The 20,227-nt window shown below is 35.2% G+C and overlaps 2 protein-coding genes and 1 long non-coding RNA gene across 4 annotated transcripts; all 3 read left to right on the top strand.

Annotated features, from left to right (window-relative positions):
* Positions 1-3,668: 3,668 nt before the first annotated feature.
* On the top strand, positions 3,669-5,295 carry LOC124386275. Of its 2 annotated transcripts, none has more exons than XM_046850013.1 (6): positions 3,669-3,766; positions 3,923-4,303; positions 4,445-4,504; positions 4,606-4,683; positions 4,763-4,809; positions 5,092-5,295. In XM_046850013.1, exons 1-6 carry the CDS (start codon positions 3,724-3,726, stop codon positions 5,164-5,166), a joined length of 684 nt encoding a protein of 227 aa, XP_046705969.1. In that variant the 5' UTR covers positions 3,669-3,723; the 3' UTR covers positions 5,167-5,295. The 2 variants fall into 2 exon arrangements, with proteins under 2 accessions (XP_046705969.1, XP_046705968.1); XM_046850012.1 differs by having other exon boundaries at positions 4,415-4,504.
* A 3,463-nt stretch (positions 5,296-8,758) lies between these two features.
* On the top strand, positions 8,759-10,123 carry LOC124386276. The gene is made up of 5 exons (XR_006925889.1): positions 8,759-8,770; positions 9,081-9,173; positions 9,304-9,393; positions 9,486-9,523; positions 9,689-10,123. It is a non-coding gene; the product is annotated as an uncharacterized LOC124386276 (long non-coding RNA).
* A 4,781-nt stretch (positions 10,124-14,904) lies between these two features.
* On the top strand, positions 14,905-18,805 carry LOC124386136. The gene is made up of 6 exons (XM_046849785.1): positions 14,905-15,241; positions 17,301-17,453; positions 17,764-17,856; positions 17,987-18,076; positions 18,170-18,207; positions 18,373-18,805. The coding sequence occupies exons 1-6, from the start codon at positions 14,905-14,907 to the stop codon at positions 18,523-18,525; spliced, it is 864 nt and encodes a 287-aa protein (XP_046705741.1). The 3' UTR covers positions 18,526-18,805.
* Positions 18,806-20,227: the final 1,422 nt, after the last annotated feature.

The raw sequence follows: 20,227 nt of genomic DNA, 5'->3' as shown, positions 1-20,227 counted from the left end.
ATCTTTTTTTTTTTTTTGTAATACATTTTTATAAAAACAGCACATGATGAGAAATTCCTTGTACATGCAACCCCATGATACATGACAAAAAAAAAGATTCTGAAAAGAAATATTAGGAGCCAACTTAACGAATTAAAATTTAATTATTTTATATATATATATATATATATATATATATATATATATATATATATATACACCATCTGAGTGTACATATATATACACACACACACACACACACACACACACACACTCACACACACATATATACGTACATACATACATACATACATACATACACACACACACACACACACACAATATATATATATATATATATATATATATATATATATATATATATATATATATATATATACACACATATATATATATATACACCCACACACATATACGTACATACAAACATATATATATATAGGTATGTTTAGAAGTCAAAAAACACAGAAGGTCTGGACAGCATATAGAGCAGAATTATTATTTTAATAAAAAACTGAACTCTAAACATTGAGACAAGTTCAGTCCTAACCTGATCTTCTGTTTCCTCCTCCTGCTGTGTGGTTTGAGGTGCATCACGACAAGTCATAAATTCTGGATAAAAATTTTAGAAGCAAAATGGATGTTTAGTGGAAAGTCAGGGATTAGACGGATCTGAGTGCGGCTTTAGACTTTATTTATTCATGTATTATTGTCTAGTAACAGCTACTTGGTGGAAACCTTTATTTTAGGCAATTAAAAAATCTAATACAGAAAAAAAAAAATCATAATACAAAATAAATAGAAAATACAATAAATTAAATAAATAAATAAATAAATCCTCCAGTGTCAGGACTTTGTACTGGAGAAAAAGCAGGAACCAAATAGAAGAACCAAATGGTTTTTTTTGGAACAATAAACAGCCTTTTTGTATTATATATTACAGTATTTTTTTTCCTACATTTAATCGTGACTCCATTATTAAAGAAAGTAAATGACTTGTTGGCAGTTTGTTGTGCTATAATTAAAAATGCTCTAAATCATGTTTCCATTTCACCAAAAATTACATTTACTAGAAAACACTTACTGTAAAAACGCTGACCAACGTCCCTGTGCGTCTTCATACAAACCATGTAGATATTAATGATTATAGACATTAATAACACTTCACAAAGACAAGTGATTATAGGAACACACACTGCACAGTCGTCCATCCCTTCAAGTGTCGTCTGGAAGGAAGAAGAAGAAAAAAAACGAGACGCCGTCGTACTACTGAATATCTGCAATAAATTCTTTGATATTTATAATTACATCGAAATTATTTACACCACCAAAAACAAGAGCCTCTTTAACCTTTTCCCTATAAAACAGACAGATAGAATAATAATTGATAGTGTGTGACCCCCCGAGTGTGATGAAATAATACTCACAGTTGTAGTGGACAGCTGGAGTACGAACAGAATAGTAAATGCATGTAGTGTGTGGTGTGTAAAGCTGAAACCACAGCACTGCCTCTCCTTTATATTAATGCACTCTGTGCTGAAGGTCAGTGTGAACAAAGCAACTTCTTTCACATGTACCGTTTAGCAAATACATTTCAATTATTACACTCGCTGGTAATACGTCAATATTTAAAACGTAAATCACACATTTATTATTAATGAGAATGTTACAATAAAAGAAATCAGTTGTTTAATTAAACCCAATCACTTTGATGTGTTGTTACTTCCTGTTTATTGCAGAAGCACATTTTTTTCATTTGCATGATAAGTTCACACACTGCTGCACTTATACAGGAAGACTAACAATAGCTCATAAGTAGTCTGACCACAAAACACTAGACTCTCTGCTTTCTTCAGCCACTGCTCATGACCATGGGGGGTAACTATGGACAAGCAACTGTCCTTCTCCTCACGTGTCGCTAATGTGGCTCGTTCTTGTCGATTTCTTCTCTACAACAAATGAAGGATTCGATCAGGTCTGTCCACACAGGCTGCCCAGGTGCTTGTTCAATCTCTTGTGATTTCGAGACTGGACTACTGCAACTCTCTGCTGGCAGATCTTCCTCTGAATGCTTTTTGTGTACTGCAAATAATCCAAAACGCAGCTGCACGACTTGTGTTCAATCTGCCCGAGTTCTTCCACACCAGGTGGGACGTATCAGCTGCACGTATCAGATTCAAAAACACTGATGTTTGCTACAAGGCCAAAAATGGACCAGCACCATCTCACCTCAGAGACCTCATTACACCTCGCACTCAGAAGTAAATATACTTCAAGGCTCTTCTCTGTTCTGGCACTGAGGTGGTGGAATAAACTAGATTCGAGCAGCGGAGACCCTGGCTTTCATTATATTTCCATAAGTGAACATAAATAAAATTCAGTTCATAAGAGTTTAAAATGCAGGAGCCTTCAAGGTTCTGATTTACTGATTATTCTTCTAATATCAGAATATCTTTCATCTTTCATGAATTTTCAACCTTCATGTAGGCCTAATGCTTCTTTTTGTTTAATATGATTTATAGAAATTTCAGCTCAATTCCAAACTGCAAGCCAGAACAAGTCAAAACCCCTTTTACTGTAGAGGGTATGACATTTCTCAACACTATTTAGTGTGTGGTTTGGGTATAAGTACATTGTATTTCAACTAACACCGGTTCTGTCCACCAGGTGGCAGTGTCTTATAGGATTTCATTCAATTGTACATGAACTTTGATTGCTGAAATATAGTAATCAAATACACAGGACATTTGTTCAACTAACATGTTTATAGTAGACATGCAGGATTTATTACAAATTTTCAGATTTCTTTAACCATCTATGGAAGGAGTCTCCAATGTCATTGGGTGTCAGTCAGAGGGAGAAATATAACAATTTATTTTCTGACATGGGAAATCAGGAAAAGGGACATTAATACATTTAGCTGTAGAAAAAAAGGTTAATAAAATGTTAAAATTATTTGAGCTTCATATCACAAAAATGCAAAAATAAATTGAAGGAAAAAACAAATACATTTTCCATCATAAATCAAATGAGACCTTAATACAGTAATTCAATTAAAATAAAATTGAACTTTTAGGATGACATTTAAATTTACATTTGCTTATGGAGCTAAATATTTTTAGCAATTTCTATGTGACAAGTTTGACAGCTCTCTCTCTCTCTCTCTCCCTCTCTCTCACACACATACATATATACATACACATATACATATATATATATATATATATATATATATATATATATATATATATATATATATATATATATATATATATACACACGCACACACATTATATATATATAAAAATATATAAAAATATATTATATATATATATATATATATATATATATATATATATATATATATATATATATATACATACATACATACACACACACACACACACACACACACACACACACACACACACACACACACACACCCCCTCACACCCACACTGCACAACCACCCTGACATTTCAACCACATTTCCTTTTTGTCATAACATCAGGTACAAAAGAATTGTGAAAGTGTAATATGTTAGATGTCAGTAGATCAGAACCCCACATAGTGATTTCTGTTGCTTTTGTTTGATAACAGCTAAAAAAACACTTCAAAATCTGGGCGTGTTCAGTATCGACCGCCTACTGAACAGTATAAATATAAATTCAAGCAAGGATTCAAGTGCATTTACACCTGGTCAGGAAATGGAATACAAATGAAATGACCACCGTCTGCGTATTCATTCTGATCTTCAGCACCTTATGTAAGTAAATTAAAAAATAAAATCATTTTGAATGTTGCTTATTTGGAATGAGTTCCAGACAGGCTTAACTTATAGAGTCTTGAAAATTTTTTGTAAACACACGTGGTGTCTAAATTTGTTGTGCATAATATTTAAGTTGCCATTTCTTCCTCCTAGATGCAGTAGAACCTGTTGGGTGCTGGGTTTCTGCACAATCCCTCCCAGAGTCCCCTGTTTATCAGCCGGATAAAGAGCTCAGTGTAGACATCGGAGACTCGGCTACTCTGCCCTGTTGCTTTTCTACAAAACACGTTGGAATAATAGACTTCTTTAAGCAGCCGAACAGACAAAAACTTCAGATTATGGTCACAGTGTATAAAACTGGTTCAGAAACATTCCACCATGGGTTCCAAAGGTTTCGTTACCAAATAGAAAGATCTTCAACCTGCTTCAATCTGACTATTTTAAACACCACTGCGTCTGATGAAGCCACGTACCACTGTGCAGTGATGAGACCCAACATTGTGTTTGCTGAAGGAACGTATTTAAAAATTAAAGGTAGGAGTTCAGTTAAATCATTTTTAATGTAGTGATTTTTCCTTAATATGTGTGTGTGTGTGTGTGTGTGTGTGTGTGTGTGTGTGTGTGTGTGTGTTACTACTGCATCAGAAACTAAACCAGTTGTGTGTGCTGATTTAGTGGTGTGTAAAGAGACACTGCATGGAAACATCACTACCATCAGCACACATGAGAAAACAGGTGAGGTTTTTTCTCTTGATTATAATTAATCATTTGCACTAAAGATGTTTTTATTGTGGTCAGTGTAAAATGAGTAAATATTATATTTGTGCATTGGACAGTGTTCGGTTTGGGAACGGCGTTGGGTTTGTGCGGACTTCTGATTTTTTGTCTCACTTGTTTCATCCTGAGAAAAAAAGGTGATCAGAGTAAGTGCTTTTCTCAGATATAATAGTTTGTTATCAAAATGGCTCATTTTTCAAAATCTTGTATTAACAGTGGCTACAACAGAAAACACTCCAAGAAAGGGGCAGGTGTGTGTTCAGGTAAGTACACGCCTGATCCTTTACCTTTTATTAAGCATGTAGAAGTGTTTATATGAAACAATTCCATTATTCAGTAGATGCCACGACTCAGAGTTTTATTCCTGAACGCTTTTTAATCTATTTTAAAACTGTTAAATGTCGATTAAATTGGCTTAATAAATTAATTTTAGATAATTAAATAAGATTTTATTTGACTGGTGTGTTTATTCTGGAGTTTGTGTGTACAGTGCACATCACTCATTCGGTTCTGACTAAACTGGACTTTTTGCATTTTTTCTTCAGGAAACTGAAGCTGAAACGTTGAACTATGCCGCTTTGCAGTTCTCCAAGAGGAAAGCCAAAGATGAAAAATTTTAACTAATTTATCAGATAAATGTGTGTATTCTGATGTAAAATAAAACATTTCACATTGTTCAGTTTGAAAAAAATACAAATATAAGCTCATCATTGTATGCAAATTGTATTAGATATATAAAAAGGATAAAAGCCCCCTCTTTATTTTATTCATAATAAATCTTTTCCTGTTTGGATATGGTTTTTCTAGTGTTTCATGTGTTACTTGGAAAAATTCTGCAGTGCCCTGTGTCCTCACTCATTTATTTATTGTGAAATTTCCTAAGTTAAGAAAAATTATTGAATAGTTAAAAAAAACGTTAATGGTACTTAAATCTATTTTAGAATTGATGTGTTTTGGCCTTCAACATGCATCAAGAACTACAGACCAGGGCTTGTGTGACCGCCCCCCATCATGACTTGCTGCTGGTAAAAGGATTGTACTGTTTCTCCCCGTTTGAAATCTTTCAGTGATATTAGGCTTCAACACACCATCATCTCCCAATATAGCAGCTCACGTAAATAAAACAAATAAATACATTTGTTTACTTTTGTATTCCAAGAGTCAAGAGTTGACCATGAAATAAAACAGCACAACTTATTAAACCTCATTAATAAAGCTGAGACTGGATGATAAATGGTAGACCCCCAATGCAAAATAAAGACCCCCTGACTGCCAGGGAATGAAAAGACTGACAGGGTTTATTATAGTGAATGAAATGTTTGCAGGATCGATCTCGATCTCAGATTGGAGGTATGAGCTGTACCACTGGGACAAATGTCTATAGAGGGAGCAGACATGCCTACAAAAAGTAGTAAAAAAGACAAATAAATAGTGAAACTATTTTTTAAGAAAATTTATCTTTATGAAACTGGGACCAAAAAATAAATAAAAAAATAAAAAAATAAAATATAAGGGAACCTGATTCTAAAACCTATAACATTAGTCTTCACTTTGTGTACATATATACACATTTTACAAATAAAATCTAATTTTTTTAATTGATTTATTTTTTATTATTATATCTTGTAACACACCTTTAATTTTTCCATTCATTTTTCATGCTTTCTTTTTCTCTTGCATAACAATTTTTTTTATTATTATTCTTGTATTCCTGCCTCTTTTTCTTCTTCAGTGTTCACATATCAACAAAGGCCTAACATACCTTACCAGTCACCCCTCTACAAAGGTGTGACAAAGAGCAGTGCTGTAGTTTGCCTTTAAATATCCTGCCTGCCAGGTGCATGTGGTCCAGGTTCATTAGCCTGAAGATCCTGGCAGCTGAGTTCCATGGAATAGTTGCGCCCACTGTGTGCTTTTTCTGCCCTCTGCTGGATGCAGGTGGTGTAGCATGGCTTCTTACAGGTCTGAGATTAAGTAATGGTCTTGTTTTGTGCAGGCATTTAACCCCAAAGAGCTATCAGTGGTAACCTCTGAGCCCTTTCCAGTTTTTTGGTCGCCCATAATAAGGCACCCCTGGAACTCAGGGCCTTGCTCAATGGCAGAAGAGTGGCATCTTTGTGATACGAGGGCTTATACCCCTGACCTTCTGATCTGTAATCCAAAGATTTAACCATTAAACTACCACTTCCCACATTTTTACTATTCCGCATGTGTTTAGAGTAGAGTTTAGTAGAATTTCTGGCCTGTAAATGGGTTGTGATGGAGATTGAAGGTGTAGAGAAGATCCACTTGATAGCTTTCAATCTTTATCTCCCATTGGTTTGTATTATTCTGGATTACTTCAGACAGATTTTTCTAACCTTAAATACTTATTACAAATAAAGGAATACATTTAATAAATACAAATAAAAGACAGTTGGAAAATAACGAAGAATGACTTTAAATACAAATTATATCTGGAGCACTTTTCAGGTAAATTTGAGCAACACCTACAGAGAAACAAAAGAAAAAAAACAGATAAACAAAAGAAAGACAGATAAACAAAAACCATAGCCAGTAACCAAGCCAGTGCAAAATATCAATTCTCTAATACAAAAAAACTATCAGTATCGTAGCGCCACCCCTCAACATCAGCTTTAATAATTTGTAGGAATCTCGTCTTTTATTAGTGAATGAATCCTTCTGACTCTACTGTATTCTCAACTCGTGCATTACAACCTTCTTTCTCTTGCATTACAACCAGATAATCAGCAAGATTATATTTAGATTAAAAGAGCAGTTACAATGAGGTCAAGGTGTAAAAAAAAGTTGTGAAAACCACATTTCCATTCATTTTATTTTCATTTCTTTTTTATATATCTATCTGTGACACCACAACACAAATATAGAAATATGTGGGAAGATGAATGTGGTGAAACAATAGAGGGTAAGATGTTTTATATATATATATATATATATATATATATATATATATATATATATATATATATATATATATATATATATTTCCAATATGTTTTTAAGGTCAGTGTCATCACATTCGGGGCGTGCACAATACAGACCACCTGCAGTATAAATCTCTATTCAAAGTGTGCAGGAGGCATTTTTTATTCTGCTAATGAACCAAACCTTTCTAAACATTTCTAAAAATGAAAAATGACTCGTTTCGGGATTTTAATATTAATAATCAGCACCATGGGTAAGTTATTCATTATTTATTTATTTATTTATTTATTTATTTACTTTATTAAAAGTTATTGTTTTTAACAAGTTTTAATTATTTCTTAACGGCAGTAGTTCTCATAGTCTAACCCTAACCCTGTTTTTTTTTTTTTTTAATTACAGTTGAAATTGCAACTCATCACAAATATTATTAACATAAACCAAGAAATAAAATATCCATTGTAATTAATCAATGTAACTATTTACTTCACATCAGATTCTGGATAAACCAAAACTCTTATTACTATTAACTTTTATAATGTGTTGTATGTAATATTTTATAAATGTTTTTTTTAAAGTATAATAATAATAATAATAATAATAATAATAATAATAATAAATTTTTATCATAATATCAGCTTAGACCCAATGTTTTCAAGAATGTATATTAATAAAAAAATGTACTTTGTAATTCCAACAAATTGGCAAATTATTATTGTACATTACAAATATAAATATTTATTTATATAATTTTGGATTGGGTTCCATAAAACGTTCTAATGAGGGGTCTGTATGATTAATTAATTAATTTAGTAATTTAAAAAGATCCCTGTTTCTAAAAGGTGGTGTTTAATAACTGTCTTTGTATAATATCTGAACTTTATTTCTCGACCTAATGAATGCATTTGCTTTTCTAGATACAGTCCTGTCTGGTATACGCTGGGTTTCTGCAGACTCCTGCAACGACTCAAAAGTGTATCAGCCTGAAAAAGAGCTCAATGTGCATATCGGAAACTCGGTTCAACTGCAGTGCTGCCATTTTGGAAAAAAAGGGAAAGAAATAATCTGGTTTAGGCAACAAAATGAAAGCCAGCCTCAGTTTATAGTCAGATTTGATTTAACATCTGAGTCAAATTTTACAATAAATTCCAAAATTCACGTTTCCAGATTAAAAAACATGGCAACTGCTTCAATCTGACCATTTTAAACACCACAGTGTCTGATGAAGCCACGTACTACTGTGCACTTGTGTTTCAGATGGAACTCATTTAAAAATTAAAGGTAGGATTTTTATTCACATGTATAATGTGACTGGTTAAATGTAGTATATTTGATGTAGCATGTTCTGTGAGACTGAATACAGTGTTAATTGATTAAACTCAGTTTTTACTTGTAAAAGTTTGTAAATGTTTTACTTATTTAGCACTTTAAACAATGCACATTGAGGAGTTTTATAGAAACTAATAGACTGAGAATCTCTATTTAAAATAACTAATTATCCAGATATACTGTATGTATTCCTGATATTCTTTACTTACTCTTATTCAATCCTGATAAATATTTATGTGTGATAATGTTACTGATGCTTTAGGAACATCTAAACCAGCTGTGTCTGATAGCTCAGTGGTGTGTGAAGCAACATCGCATAAAAACACCACTAACATAAACACACAAGAGAAAATCGGTAAGATGTGTTTTATAAACAATTTTAGACTCATTTAATTTTAAATGTTAATGTTAAGTTTTTTAATATTGTAATGATGTCATGTTAAATGTTAGAGTTTGACATCTGATCAGATCTCTATGTTGAACAGTGCTCGCTTTGGGATCGGCTTTGGGTTTGTGTTTGCTTCTGATTTTCTGTCTCACTTATTTCATATTGAGGAAAAGAAAATGTAAGAAAAGTACGTGCTTTTGTCATCAGATAATAATAATAATAATTCCTTCAGTTCAGTTTTGTTGAAATGGCTGAACGAGTGTGTGTCTGTATTAACAGTGAACACGTCTATAGAAGATTCTCCAGGCCTGAAGCAGGTACATCTTCAATATTATATTGTAGTATCGATATTATATTATACTTAAGATACTGTTGAAATCACCTCTGTATTTGTAACTTTAGATATGACAATGTTCACTTCTACTCGAATGAGTTTCTATATAGTTTTCTTAAATTGAAATGTAATTGCAAATAATTTTCAGGAATCGGACTCTGAATCACTGCATTATGCAGCTTCACAATTCACGAAGAGGAAAGCCAAGGCTCAGAAAAGAGACGCCACATTACAGGAGGACTGTGTGTATTCTGGAGTGTATTCTGGAGTGTATTCTGATGTGTATTATGAAGTAAAATAAATCTGTATGTAACATTTATTAAAGCAGGGTTTATTTCTGTTCACGTCTTATTAGGGCTGGGACGATTCACTAATCTGGCGATTCAATACTATCCCGATACTTTTGTGCTGATTCAATACATATTGCGATTCTGTAGCTATTGCGATTCATTGTTTAAATTGTGATTTTTGTTGGCTTAATAAAGATTAGACAATGGCAAATACTTGATCATACCCTTAAAGAGACTGTATATGAGTTATATTAACAAAAATAATGCATCACATCTTTCTGAATTTTTATTTCAGGAGCATAGACATACATAGTGCATTAAGAACCTTGAAGCATAAAACTTTTCAAGTACCAAAAACTTGAATATAATATTTAAATGTGCAACAAATAAAAACAATACTCTCTAAAATAAAATAAAAGTGCCGTTAAACTGTTCCAATGTCCAACTCAGTCATGGTGCTAATTTACTTCTCTCTCTTCCTCACCTTAGGTGAGAGCTATTATGGCATCTTGTTGAAACGTCTGTTATAAGTTTGTGCACAGGGAGCTCCAGTAACTTTAGTTTTTTCTGCAAAACATGAAGTCCTGCAGCACTTTTATGGAAATATCCTGTGATGCGTCGTACTCGTCCGAGTAACTTCGCGACAGCGGGCAGCTTCAGTGCACGCTGTGAGGCCAGATTATGAGTGTGCGCGTAGCACTTAATATGGAGAAAGCCGGTTAATTGGGCAGCGATAACCATATTAGACACATTGTCTGTGACTAAAGCAGGATCTTTATCCGTTAAACAATTCTCAAAGAGGTTTGCTCCACTGACTTTGCAATAGTTTTGCTTTCTCGCACCAGCTTAAAACGGATACGACGTCATCTAATACGGAAAAACGACAAAATACCCTCTGTTGGAATAAAAGCGGTAACATCTTCCCACCACCTCTCTGGAAAAGTAAAATAATTAAATATTTATCGATTCTGAGGTAGACAAATCGATCTCAAAATCGTTTTAAAAAGAATTGCGATAGTTTGGTGAATCGATTTTTTCTCCCACCCCTACGTCTTATAGTGTCCAGTGTTTAACTTTAACAAGACTTAAAAGATGAAAACTAACTTTAGTGAAACTTTTCTGAGTAAATGTAAATAATTATATAAAAAAAAGGTTAAATCCACGTTTGCTATAATTTTCTTCATATAAAATAATGTCTGTTGCTGTAAATGAGAGAAAAGAAGCACAGCATATTATGGAGGTAAAAACGTTTTTGAACGTGTTTTTTTTCTAAATGTTATTAAAACTTACCAGTAAACCGCCTCTGTGTGATAACTCAGTTAATCCAATGGAAACACCATTTCTTCTTCTTCTTCTTCTTCTTCTTCTTTCGGCTACTCCCATTAGGGGTCGCCACAGTAGATCATCAGTCTCCATTCCCCCCTGTTCTCTACATCTGCCTCTTTCACACCAACTACCTGCATGTCTTCCCTCACCACATCCATGAACCTCCTCCTTGGTCTTCCTCTTTTCCTCCTTCCTGGTGTCTCCATCCTCAGCATGCTCCTACTGATATACCCCATGTCCCTCCTCTGCACATGTCCAAACCATCTCAATCTCACCTCCCTCACCTTGTCTCCAAACGTCCTACATGCGCGGTCCCTCTAATGGGAACACCACTACCAGGTTTAAAAAATAAATAATTAAAATTAAATTCTTAACATGGATAATAAAAAGAAATTAAAACATGCTCTATATTGAAAGTTAAATCACTGTTGTGTTGTGTTTATTATGAGACTAAGTAAGAAAGACGTGTGTTCTATATAGATATTTTTGAGATTGCTAGAGCAGTCAGCCACATGAACAGGAAATGACACGCTTGCCACTATACCACATATTTACCCTCTGTCCCTCACTCAGTCTACAAACATCATCAACATGAACTGTTTTTCTATCGAGGACCCAAATTTATTTCTGAGGTCGTTGTAACAATGTGCACAATTTTAACAATAACTCAGTGTAAATATCCCAATGCACAGATACTGTTTGTTATATTATTGTTAAATTTTATATTACATGAGTAGATGTTTTGACACACCATCATCACCACACAGAAAGTTAACCACATGAAGATGTCAGAAATTTCTTGTCTTCCCAGACCGAGTTGCTTCCGGCGTTAGTTGGGACTTTGGGACAAAATAAATGTAAAATATTCTCTTCAAAAGAAGCCAAGACACTAGGATGAGTAGAGCAAAGGTAGAGTTTATTGCGGCAAACCACAATCAGCCTGAGAGCATCTGCATGTCATGACATTGATGGTCTGACCACACCTGACATTTCCTCCTGTTTTTATACATTTTGACCCTTAACATTAAAAACTCCCCAACCCTGGGTCCTCCTCAGTTTCCATCAGTTATTACCATTATTGGAAATCTTCAGCTGTTAAACCTTCCCCCAAGTATTTTTAACTATCATTAACATTCAAATATTCCAACATTGAAAAGATCAATTCTGATTACCATTATCGTCAAGATTCTTGAGAGGGTTGGACCACAAAAAGTGGGAAGTATACCACTGTTTTACTTAATTATTTTACTTCGCTTGGTTGCCCATGCAATTTGATCATGTGCTAGTACTTTGCTTTTTCCTTATTTCATATATTATTTATATTATTTTGTTAGCAATTTTATTACTTTGCATAAGCTCATTAGTATTGTTTTAAATATATTCTTAACTTTATTACTTTGATGGTTTTAGTAGGCTGCTTAGGCTTTCCACAAATGTGGCAGATTTCACTGAAGAGGTATCATTCCCTTTTTTGGCCTGCACTTTGCGCGAGCTTCACGAAAGACATGTTCTCCATCTTCTTTTATGGCATTTATAATAAATTTCCTTGTTCAGGATTCATGCTGTTTGTGTGTTATTTTCGTCTGTGTTGGGTGGAGCCCTTTTTTTCATTTATAGTGAGTGTTATGGGCACGTTCCTATGGGTTATGTTTACTTAGGCATAAATAAGCTACTTTTAATCCTACAAAACCATGTTTGATGTGTAAAGTTCAGAAGAAACATTTAAAAATAATTATTACATAATTCACAGGGCCAAGAACTAGTAGAAAGATCCTTGCCACATAAAGTGCATGTGTGCAACTGGTGCAAACAACAACACAAGACAATACACAAAACAGCTCCGCCAGTAAACCTGTGTATTGAGTCCGGTTTGTGCAGATCTATCACACAGTTGTGTGTATGTGTGTGTGAGAGAGAGAGTTCAGTTCAGTTGTGTGTTGAGAAGCCTGATGGCTTGAGGAAAGAAACTATTGCACAGTCTGGATATGGCGGCCCGAATGCTTTGGAACTGCTTCCCTGATCATAGGAGAGTGAATAGTGTGTGTGACGGGTGTGTGTGGTCATCCACAATGCTGTTTGCTTTGCGGATGCAGCGTGTGGTGTAAATGTTAATGATAGAGGAAAGAGAGACTCCCATGATCTTTTCAGCTGTCCTCTCTAGCCTCTGTAGGGTCTTGCAATCCAAGACGGTGCATTTCCCAAACCAGGCAGTGATGCAGCTGCTCAGGATGCACTCAATGGTCCCTCTGTAGAAAATGGTAAGGGGGGGGGGTGAGCTTCTTTAGCCTTTTTAGGAAGTAGAGATGCTGCTGGGCTTTTTGGTGATGGAGCTAGTGTATCGATGATCAGTGGAGAATGGTCACTCTGTTCTCCTGAAGTCAACCATCTCTTTAGTTTTTTCCAAGTTCAGAGGCAGGTTGATGGCTCCACACCAGGCTGTTCACCGTTGCACCTCCTCTCTGTATGCTGACTTATCGTTCTTGCTGAGAAGACCCAACACGGTCATGTCAATGGCGAACTTGATGATTTGAGTCGAGCTGTGCGTTGCTACACAGTCATGAGTCAGCAGAGTGAACAGCAGTGGACTAAGCACACAGCCCTGGGGGACACCAGTGCTCAGTGTGGTGGTGCTGAAGATGCCGTTTCCGATCCGGACTGACTGAGGTCTCCCAGTCAGGAAGTCCAGGATCCAGTTACAGAGAGGTGTTCAGGCCCAGTAGGCTCAGCTTCTCAATCAGGTGCTGAGGGACAATCGTGTTGAATTCTGAGCTAAAGTCTATGAACAACATCCTTACATACAAGTCCTTGTTGTCTAGGTGGTTGAGAGTCAGATAAAGGGTAGTGGAGATAGCATCGTCTGTGGAGCGGTTTAGACGATACGCGAACTGCATGGGGTCCAGTGCAGGTGGAAGCTGGGTCTTGATGTGCCTCATGACGAGTCTCTCGAAGCACTTCATCACGATGGGTGTGAGTGCAACGGAACGACAGTTATTGAGGCAGGAGACAGTACACCTCTTCGGCACGGGAATGATGGTCATCGTCTTGAGGCACGTAGGAACAGTGGCGCTGCTCAGGGATATGTTGAAGATATCGGTGAAGACATCTGCTAGCTGTTGTGCACATTCCTGAGCACTCTGCCAGGAATGTTGTCTGGTCCAGCAGACTTCCGTGGGTTAACTCTGCATAGAGTTTTCCTCACTTCAGCTGTGGTTAGACAGAGCACCTGGTCACTGGGAGGAGGGATGGTCTTCCTCAACATTACCGTGTTGTTCTGCACCTCAAACCGGGCGTAGGAGTCGTTCAGCACATCTGGGAGGGAGGTGTCACGGTCACAAGCAGGTGATGTCTTGTAGATTGTGATCGCCTGGATGCCCTGCCACATGCGCCGGGTGTCTCCGCTGTCCTGGAAGTGGCCGTTTTCTTGCAGTGTGCGCGCTCCGCCTCTCTGATGGCACGAGACAGTTTGGCCCTATAAAGTGAAATAAAAGTGAAATCTAGAACAGGGTTTAACAATAATAGTATGTGTAAGAGCCTGATGATTACCTCATTGGGACCAAAAAAAAAAAAAATAATTAGTAAATAAATTGAATAAAACAGGAACATGATTCAAAAACCTATAACATTAGTCTTTACTTTGTGCACATTTACAAAAAAAAAAAAAAAAAAAAAAAAAGGATTCCTGCCTCTTTTTCTTCTTCAACATGCCTCACATGCCAACAAAGGCCTCACATGCCAACAAAGGCCTCACATGCCAACAAAGGCCTCACATGCCAACAAAGGCCTCACATGCCAACAAAGGCCTCACATGCCAACAAAGGCCTCACATGCCAACAAAGGCCTCACATGCCAACAAAGGCCTCACATGCCAACAAAGGCCTCACACACCTTACTAGTCACCCCTCTACAAAGGTGTGACAAAGAGCAGTGCTGTAGGTTGCCTTTAAATATCCTGCCTGCCAGGTGCATGTGGTCCAGGTTCATTAGCCTGAAGATCCTGGCAGCTGAGTTCCATGGAATGGTTGCGCCCACCATGTGCTTTTTCTGCCCTCTGCTGGCTGCCAGTGGTGTAGCATGGCTTCTTACAGGTCTGAGGTTAAGTAATGGTCTTGTTTTGTGCAGGCATTTAACCCCAGAATGCTATCAGTGGTAACCTCTGAGCCCTTACCAGTTTCTTGGTTGCCCTTCCAGAGTTATAAGGCCATAATACCACACCCCTAGAGCTCAGAGGATTAAGGACCGTGCTCAATGGCAAAAGACTGGCATCTTGGTGATATGAGGGCTTATACCCCTGACCTTCTGATTTCTAAACCAGAGATTTAACCATTAAACTATCACTTTCCCCACTTTTACTATGCCTCATGTGTTAGTAGAATTTCTGGCCTGTAAATGGGTTGTGATGGAGATTGAAGGTGTAGAGAAGATCCACTTGATATCTTTCAATCTTTATCTCCCATTTGTTTGTATTATTCTGGATTACTTCAGGCAGATTTTTCTAACTTGAAATACTTATTACAACTAAAGGAATACATTTAATAAATACAAATAAAAGACAGTTGGAAAATGACAAAGAATGAATTTAAACACAAATTATAACTGGAGCACTTTTTAGGTTAATTTCAGCAACACCTACAGAGAAACAAAAAAAAAACAGAGAAACAAAAAAAAGACAGATAAACAAAAAACATAGCCAGTAACCAAGCCAGTGCAAAATATCAATTCTCTAATAAATCAGTATCGTAGCGCCACCCTCAACATCAGCTTTAATAATTTGTAGGAATTCCTTCTGACTCCTCTTTATTCACAACTCGTGCATTACAACCTCTTTCTTATGCATTACAACCAGATTATCAGCAAGATTATATTTAGATTAAAAGAGCAGTTACAATGAGGTCAAGGTGTAAAAAAAAAAGTGTGAAAACCACATTTCCATTCATTTTATTTTCATTTTTAGTTATATAACTGTGACACCACAACACAAATATAGAAATACGTGGGAAGATAAATGTGATGAATTTATAGATGGTAAGAAGTTTTTTTTTATATTTCCAATATGTTTTTAAGGTCAGTGTCATCATATTCGGGGCGTGCACAATACAGACCACCTGCAGTATAAATCTTAATTCAAAGTGTGCAGGAGGCATTTTTTATTCTGCTAATGAACCAAACATTTCTAAACATTTCTAAAAATGAAAAATGACTCGTTTCTGGATTTTAATATTATTAATCAGCACCATGGGTAAGTTATTCATTATTTATTTATTTATTTATTTATTTATTTATTTATTTATTTACTTTATTAAAAGTTATTGTTTTTAACAAGTTTTAATTATTTCTTAACGGCAGTAGTTCTCATAGTCTAACCCTAACCCTGTTTTTTTTTTTTTTTAATTACAGTTGAAATTGCAACTCATCACAAATATTATTAACATAAACCAAGAAATAAAATATCCATTGTAATTAATCAATGTAACTATTTACTTCACATCAGATTCTGGATAAACCAAAACTCATAAAAAAGTTTTATAATGTGTTGTATGTAATATTTTATAAATGTTTTTTTTAAAGTATAATAATAATAATAATAATAATAATAATAATAATAATAATAATAATAATAATAATAATAATAATAATAAATTTTTATCATAATATCAGCTTAGACCCAATGTTTTCAAGAATGTATATTAATAAAAAAATGTACTTTGTAATTCCAACAAATTGGCAAATTATTATTGTACATTACAAATATAAATATTTATTTATATAATTTTGGATTGGGTTCCATAAAACGTTCTAATGAGGGGTCTGTATGATTAATTAATTAATTTAGTAATTTAAAAGATCCCTGTTTCTAAAAGGTGGTGTTTAATAACTGTCTTTGTATAATATCTGAACTTTATTTCTCGACCTAATGAATGCATTTGCTTTTCTAGATACAGTCCTGTCTGGTATACGCTGGGTTTCTGCAGACTCCTGCAACGACTCAAAAGTGTATCAGCCTGAAAAGAGCTCAATGTGCATATCGGAAACTCGGTTCAACTGCAGTGCTGCCATTTTGGAAAAAAAGGGAAAGAAATAATCTGGTTTAGGCAACAAAATGAAAGCCAGCCTCAGTTTATAGTCAGATTTGATTTAACATCTGAGTCAAATTTTACAATAAATTCCAAAATTCACGTTTCCAGATTAAAAAACATGGCAACTGCTTCAATCTGACCATTTTAAACACCACAGTGTCTGATGAAGCCACGTACTACTGTGCACTTGTGTTTTCAGATGGAACTCATTTAAAAATTAAAGGTAGGATTTTTATTCACATGTATAATGTGACTGGTTAAATGTAGTATATTTGATGTAGCATGTTCTGTGAGACTGAATACAGTGTTAATTGATTAAACTCAGTTTTTACTTGTAAAAGTTTGTAAATGTTTTACTTATTTAGCACTTTAAACAATGCACATTGAGGAGTTTTATAGAAACTAATAGACTGAGAATCTCTATTTAAAATAACTAATTATCCAGATATACTGTATGTATTCCTGATATTCTTTACTTACTCTTATTCAATCCTGATAAATATTTATGTGTGATAATGTTACTGATGCTTTAGGAACATCTAAACCAGCTGTGTCTGATAGCTCAGTGGTGTGTGAAGCAACATCGCATAAAAACACCACTAACATAAACACACAAGAGAAAATCGGTAAGATGTGTTTTATAAACAATTTTAGACTCATTTAATTTTAAATGTTAATGTTAAGTTTTTTAATATTGTAATGATGTCATGTTAAATGTTAGAGTTTGACATCTGATCAGATCTCTATGTTGAACAGTGCTCGCTTTGGGATCGGCTTTGGGTTTGTGTTTGCTTCTGATTTTCTGTCTCACTTATTTCATATTGAGGAAAAGAAAATGTAAGAAAAGTACGTGCTTTTGTCATCAGATAATAATAATAATAATTCCCTTCAGTTCAGTTTTGTTGAAATGGCTGAACGAGTGTGTGTCTGTATTAACAGTGAACACGTCTATAGAAGATTCTCCAGGCCTGAAGCAGGTACATCTTCAATATTATATTGTAGTATCGATATTATATTATACTTAAGATACTGTTGAAATCACCTCTGTATTTGTAACTTTAGATATGACAATGTTCACTTCTACTCGAATGAGTTTCTATATAGTTTTCTTAAATTGAAATGTAATTGCAAATAATTTTCAGGAATCGGACTCTGAATCACTGCATTATGCAGCTTCACAATTCACGAAGAGGAAAGCCAAGGCTCAGAAAAGAGACGCCACATTACAGGAGGACTGTGTGTATTCTGGAGTGTATTCTGGAGTGTATTCTGATGTGTATTATGAAGTAAAATAAATCTGTATGTAACATTTATTAAAGCAGGGTTTATTTCTGTTCACGTCTTATTAGGGCTGGGACGATTCACTAATCTGGCGATTCAATACTATCCCGATACTTTTGTGCTGATTCAATACATATTGCGATTCTGTAGCTATTGCGATTCATTGTTTAAATTGTGATTTTTGTTGGCTTAATAAAGATTAGACAATGGCAAATACTTGATCATACCCTTAAAGAGACTGTATATGAGTTATATTAACAAAAATAATGCATCACATCTTTCTGAATTTTTATTTCAGGAGCATAGACATACATAGTGCATTAAGAACCTTGAAGCATAAAACTTTTCAAGTACCAAAAACTTGAATATAATATTTAAATGTGCAACAAATAAAAACAATACTCTCTAAAATAAAATAAAAGTGCCGTTAAACTGTTCCAATGTCCAACTCAGTCATGGTGCTAATTTACTTCTCTCTCTTCCTCACCTTAGGTGAGAGCTATTATGGCATCTTGTTGAAACGTCTGTTATAAGTTTGTGCACAGGGAGCTCCAGTAACTTTAGTTTTTTCTGCAAAACATGAAGTCCTGCAGCACTTTTATGGAAATATCCTGTGATGCGTCGTACTCGTCCGAGTAACTTCGCGACAGCGGGCAGCTTCAGTGCACGCTGTGAGGCCAGATTATGAGTGTGCGCGTAGCACTTAATATGGAGAAAGCCGGTTAATTGGGCAGCGATAACCATATTAGACACATTGTCTGTGACTAAAGCAGGATCTTTATCCGTTAAACAATTCTCAAAGAGGTTTGCTCCACTGACTTTGCAATAGTTTTGCTTTCTCGCACCAGCTTAAAACGGATACGACGTCATCTAATACGGAAAAACGACAAAATACCCTCTGTTGGAATAAAAGCGGTAACATCTTCCCACCACCTCTCTGGAAAAGTAAAATAATTAAATATTTATCGATTCTGAGGTAGACAAATCGATCTCAAAATCGTTTTAAAAAGAATTGCGATAGTTTGGTGAATCGATTTTTCTCCCACCCCTACGCCTTATAGTGTCCAGTGTTTAACTTTAACAAGACTTAAAAGATGAAAACTAACTTTAGTGAAACTTTTCTGAGTAAATGTAAATAATTATATAAAAAAAAGGTTAAATCCACGTTTGCTATAATTTTCTTCATATAAAATAATGTCTGTTGCTGTAAATGAGAGAAAAGAAGCACAGCATATTATGGAGGTAAAAACGTTTTTGAACGTGTTTTTTTTCTAAATGTTATTAAAACTTACCAGTAAACCGCCTCTGTGTGATAACTCAGTTAATCCAATGGAAACACCATTTCTTCTTCTTCTTCTTCTTCTTCTTCTTTCGGCTACTCCCATTAGGGGTCGCCACAGTAGATCATCAGTCTCCATTCCCCCCTGTTCTCTACATCTGCCTCTTTCACACCAACTACCTGCATGTCTTCCCTCACCACATCCATGAACCTCCTCCTTGGTCTTCCTCTTTTCCTCCTTCCTGGTGTCTCCATCCTCAGCATGCTCCTACTGATATACCCCATGTCCCTCCTCTGCACATGTCCAAACCATCTCAATCTCACCTCCCTCACCTTGTCTCCAAAACGTCCTACATGCGCGGTCCCTCTAATGGGAACACCACTACCAGGTTTAAAAAATAAATAATTAAAATTAAATTCTTAACATGGATAATAAA

Source organism: Silurus meridionalis, chromosome 5 (genome assembly GCF_014805685.1).
Source record: "Silurus meridionalis isolate SWU-2019-XX chromosome 5, ASM1480568v1, whole genome shotgun sequence".
NCBI lineage: Eukaryota > Metazoa > Chordata > Actinopteri > Siluriformes > Siluridae > Silurus > Silurus meridionalis.
The sequence above is the reverse complement of the archived record's forward strand: the minus strand, read 5'-3'. Positions and strand labels throughout refer to the sequence as shown.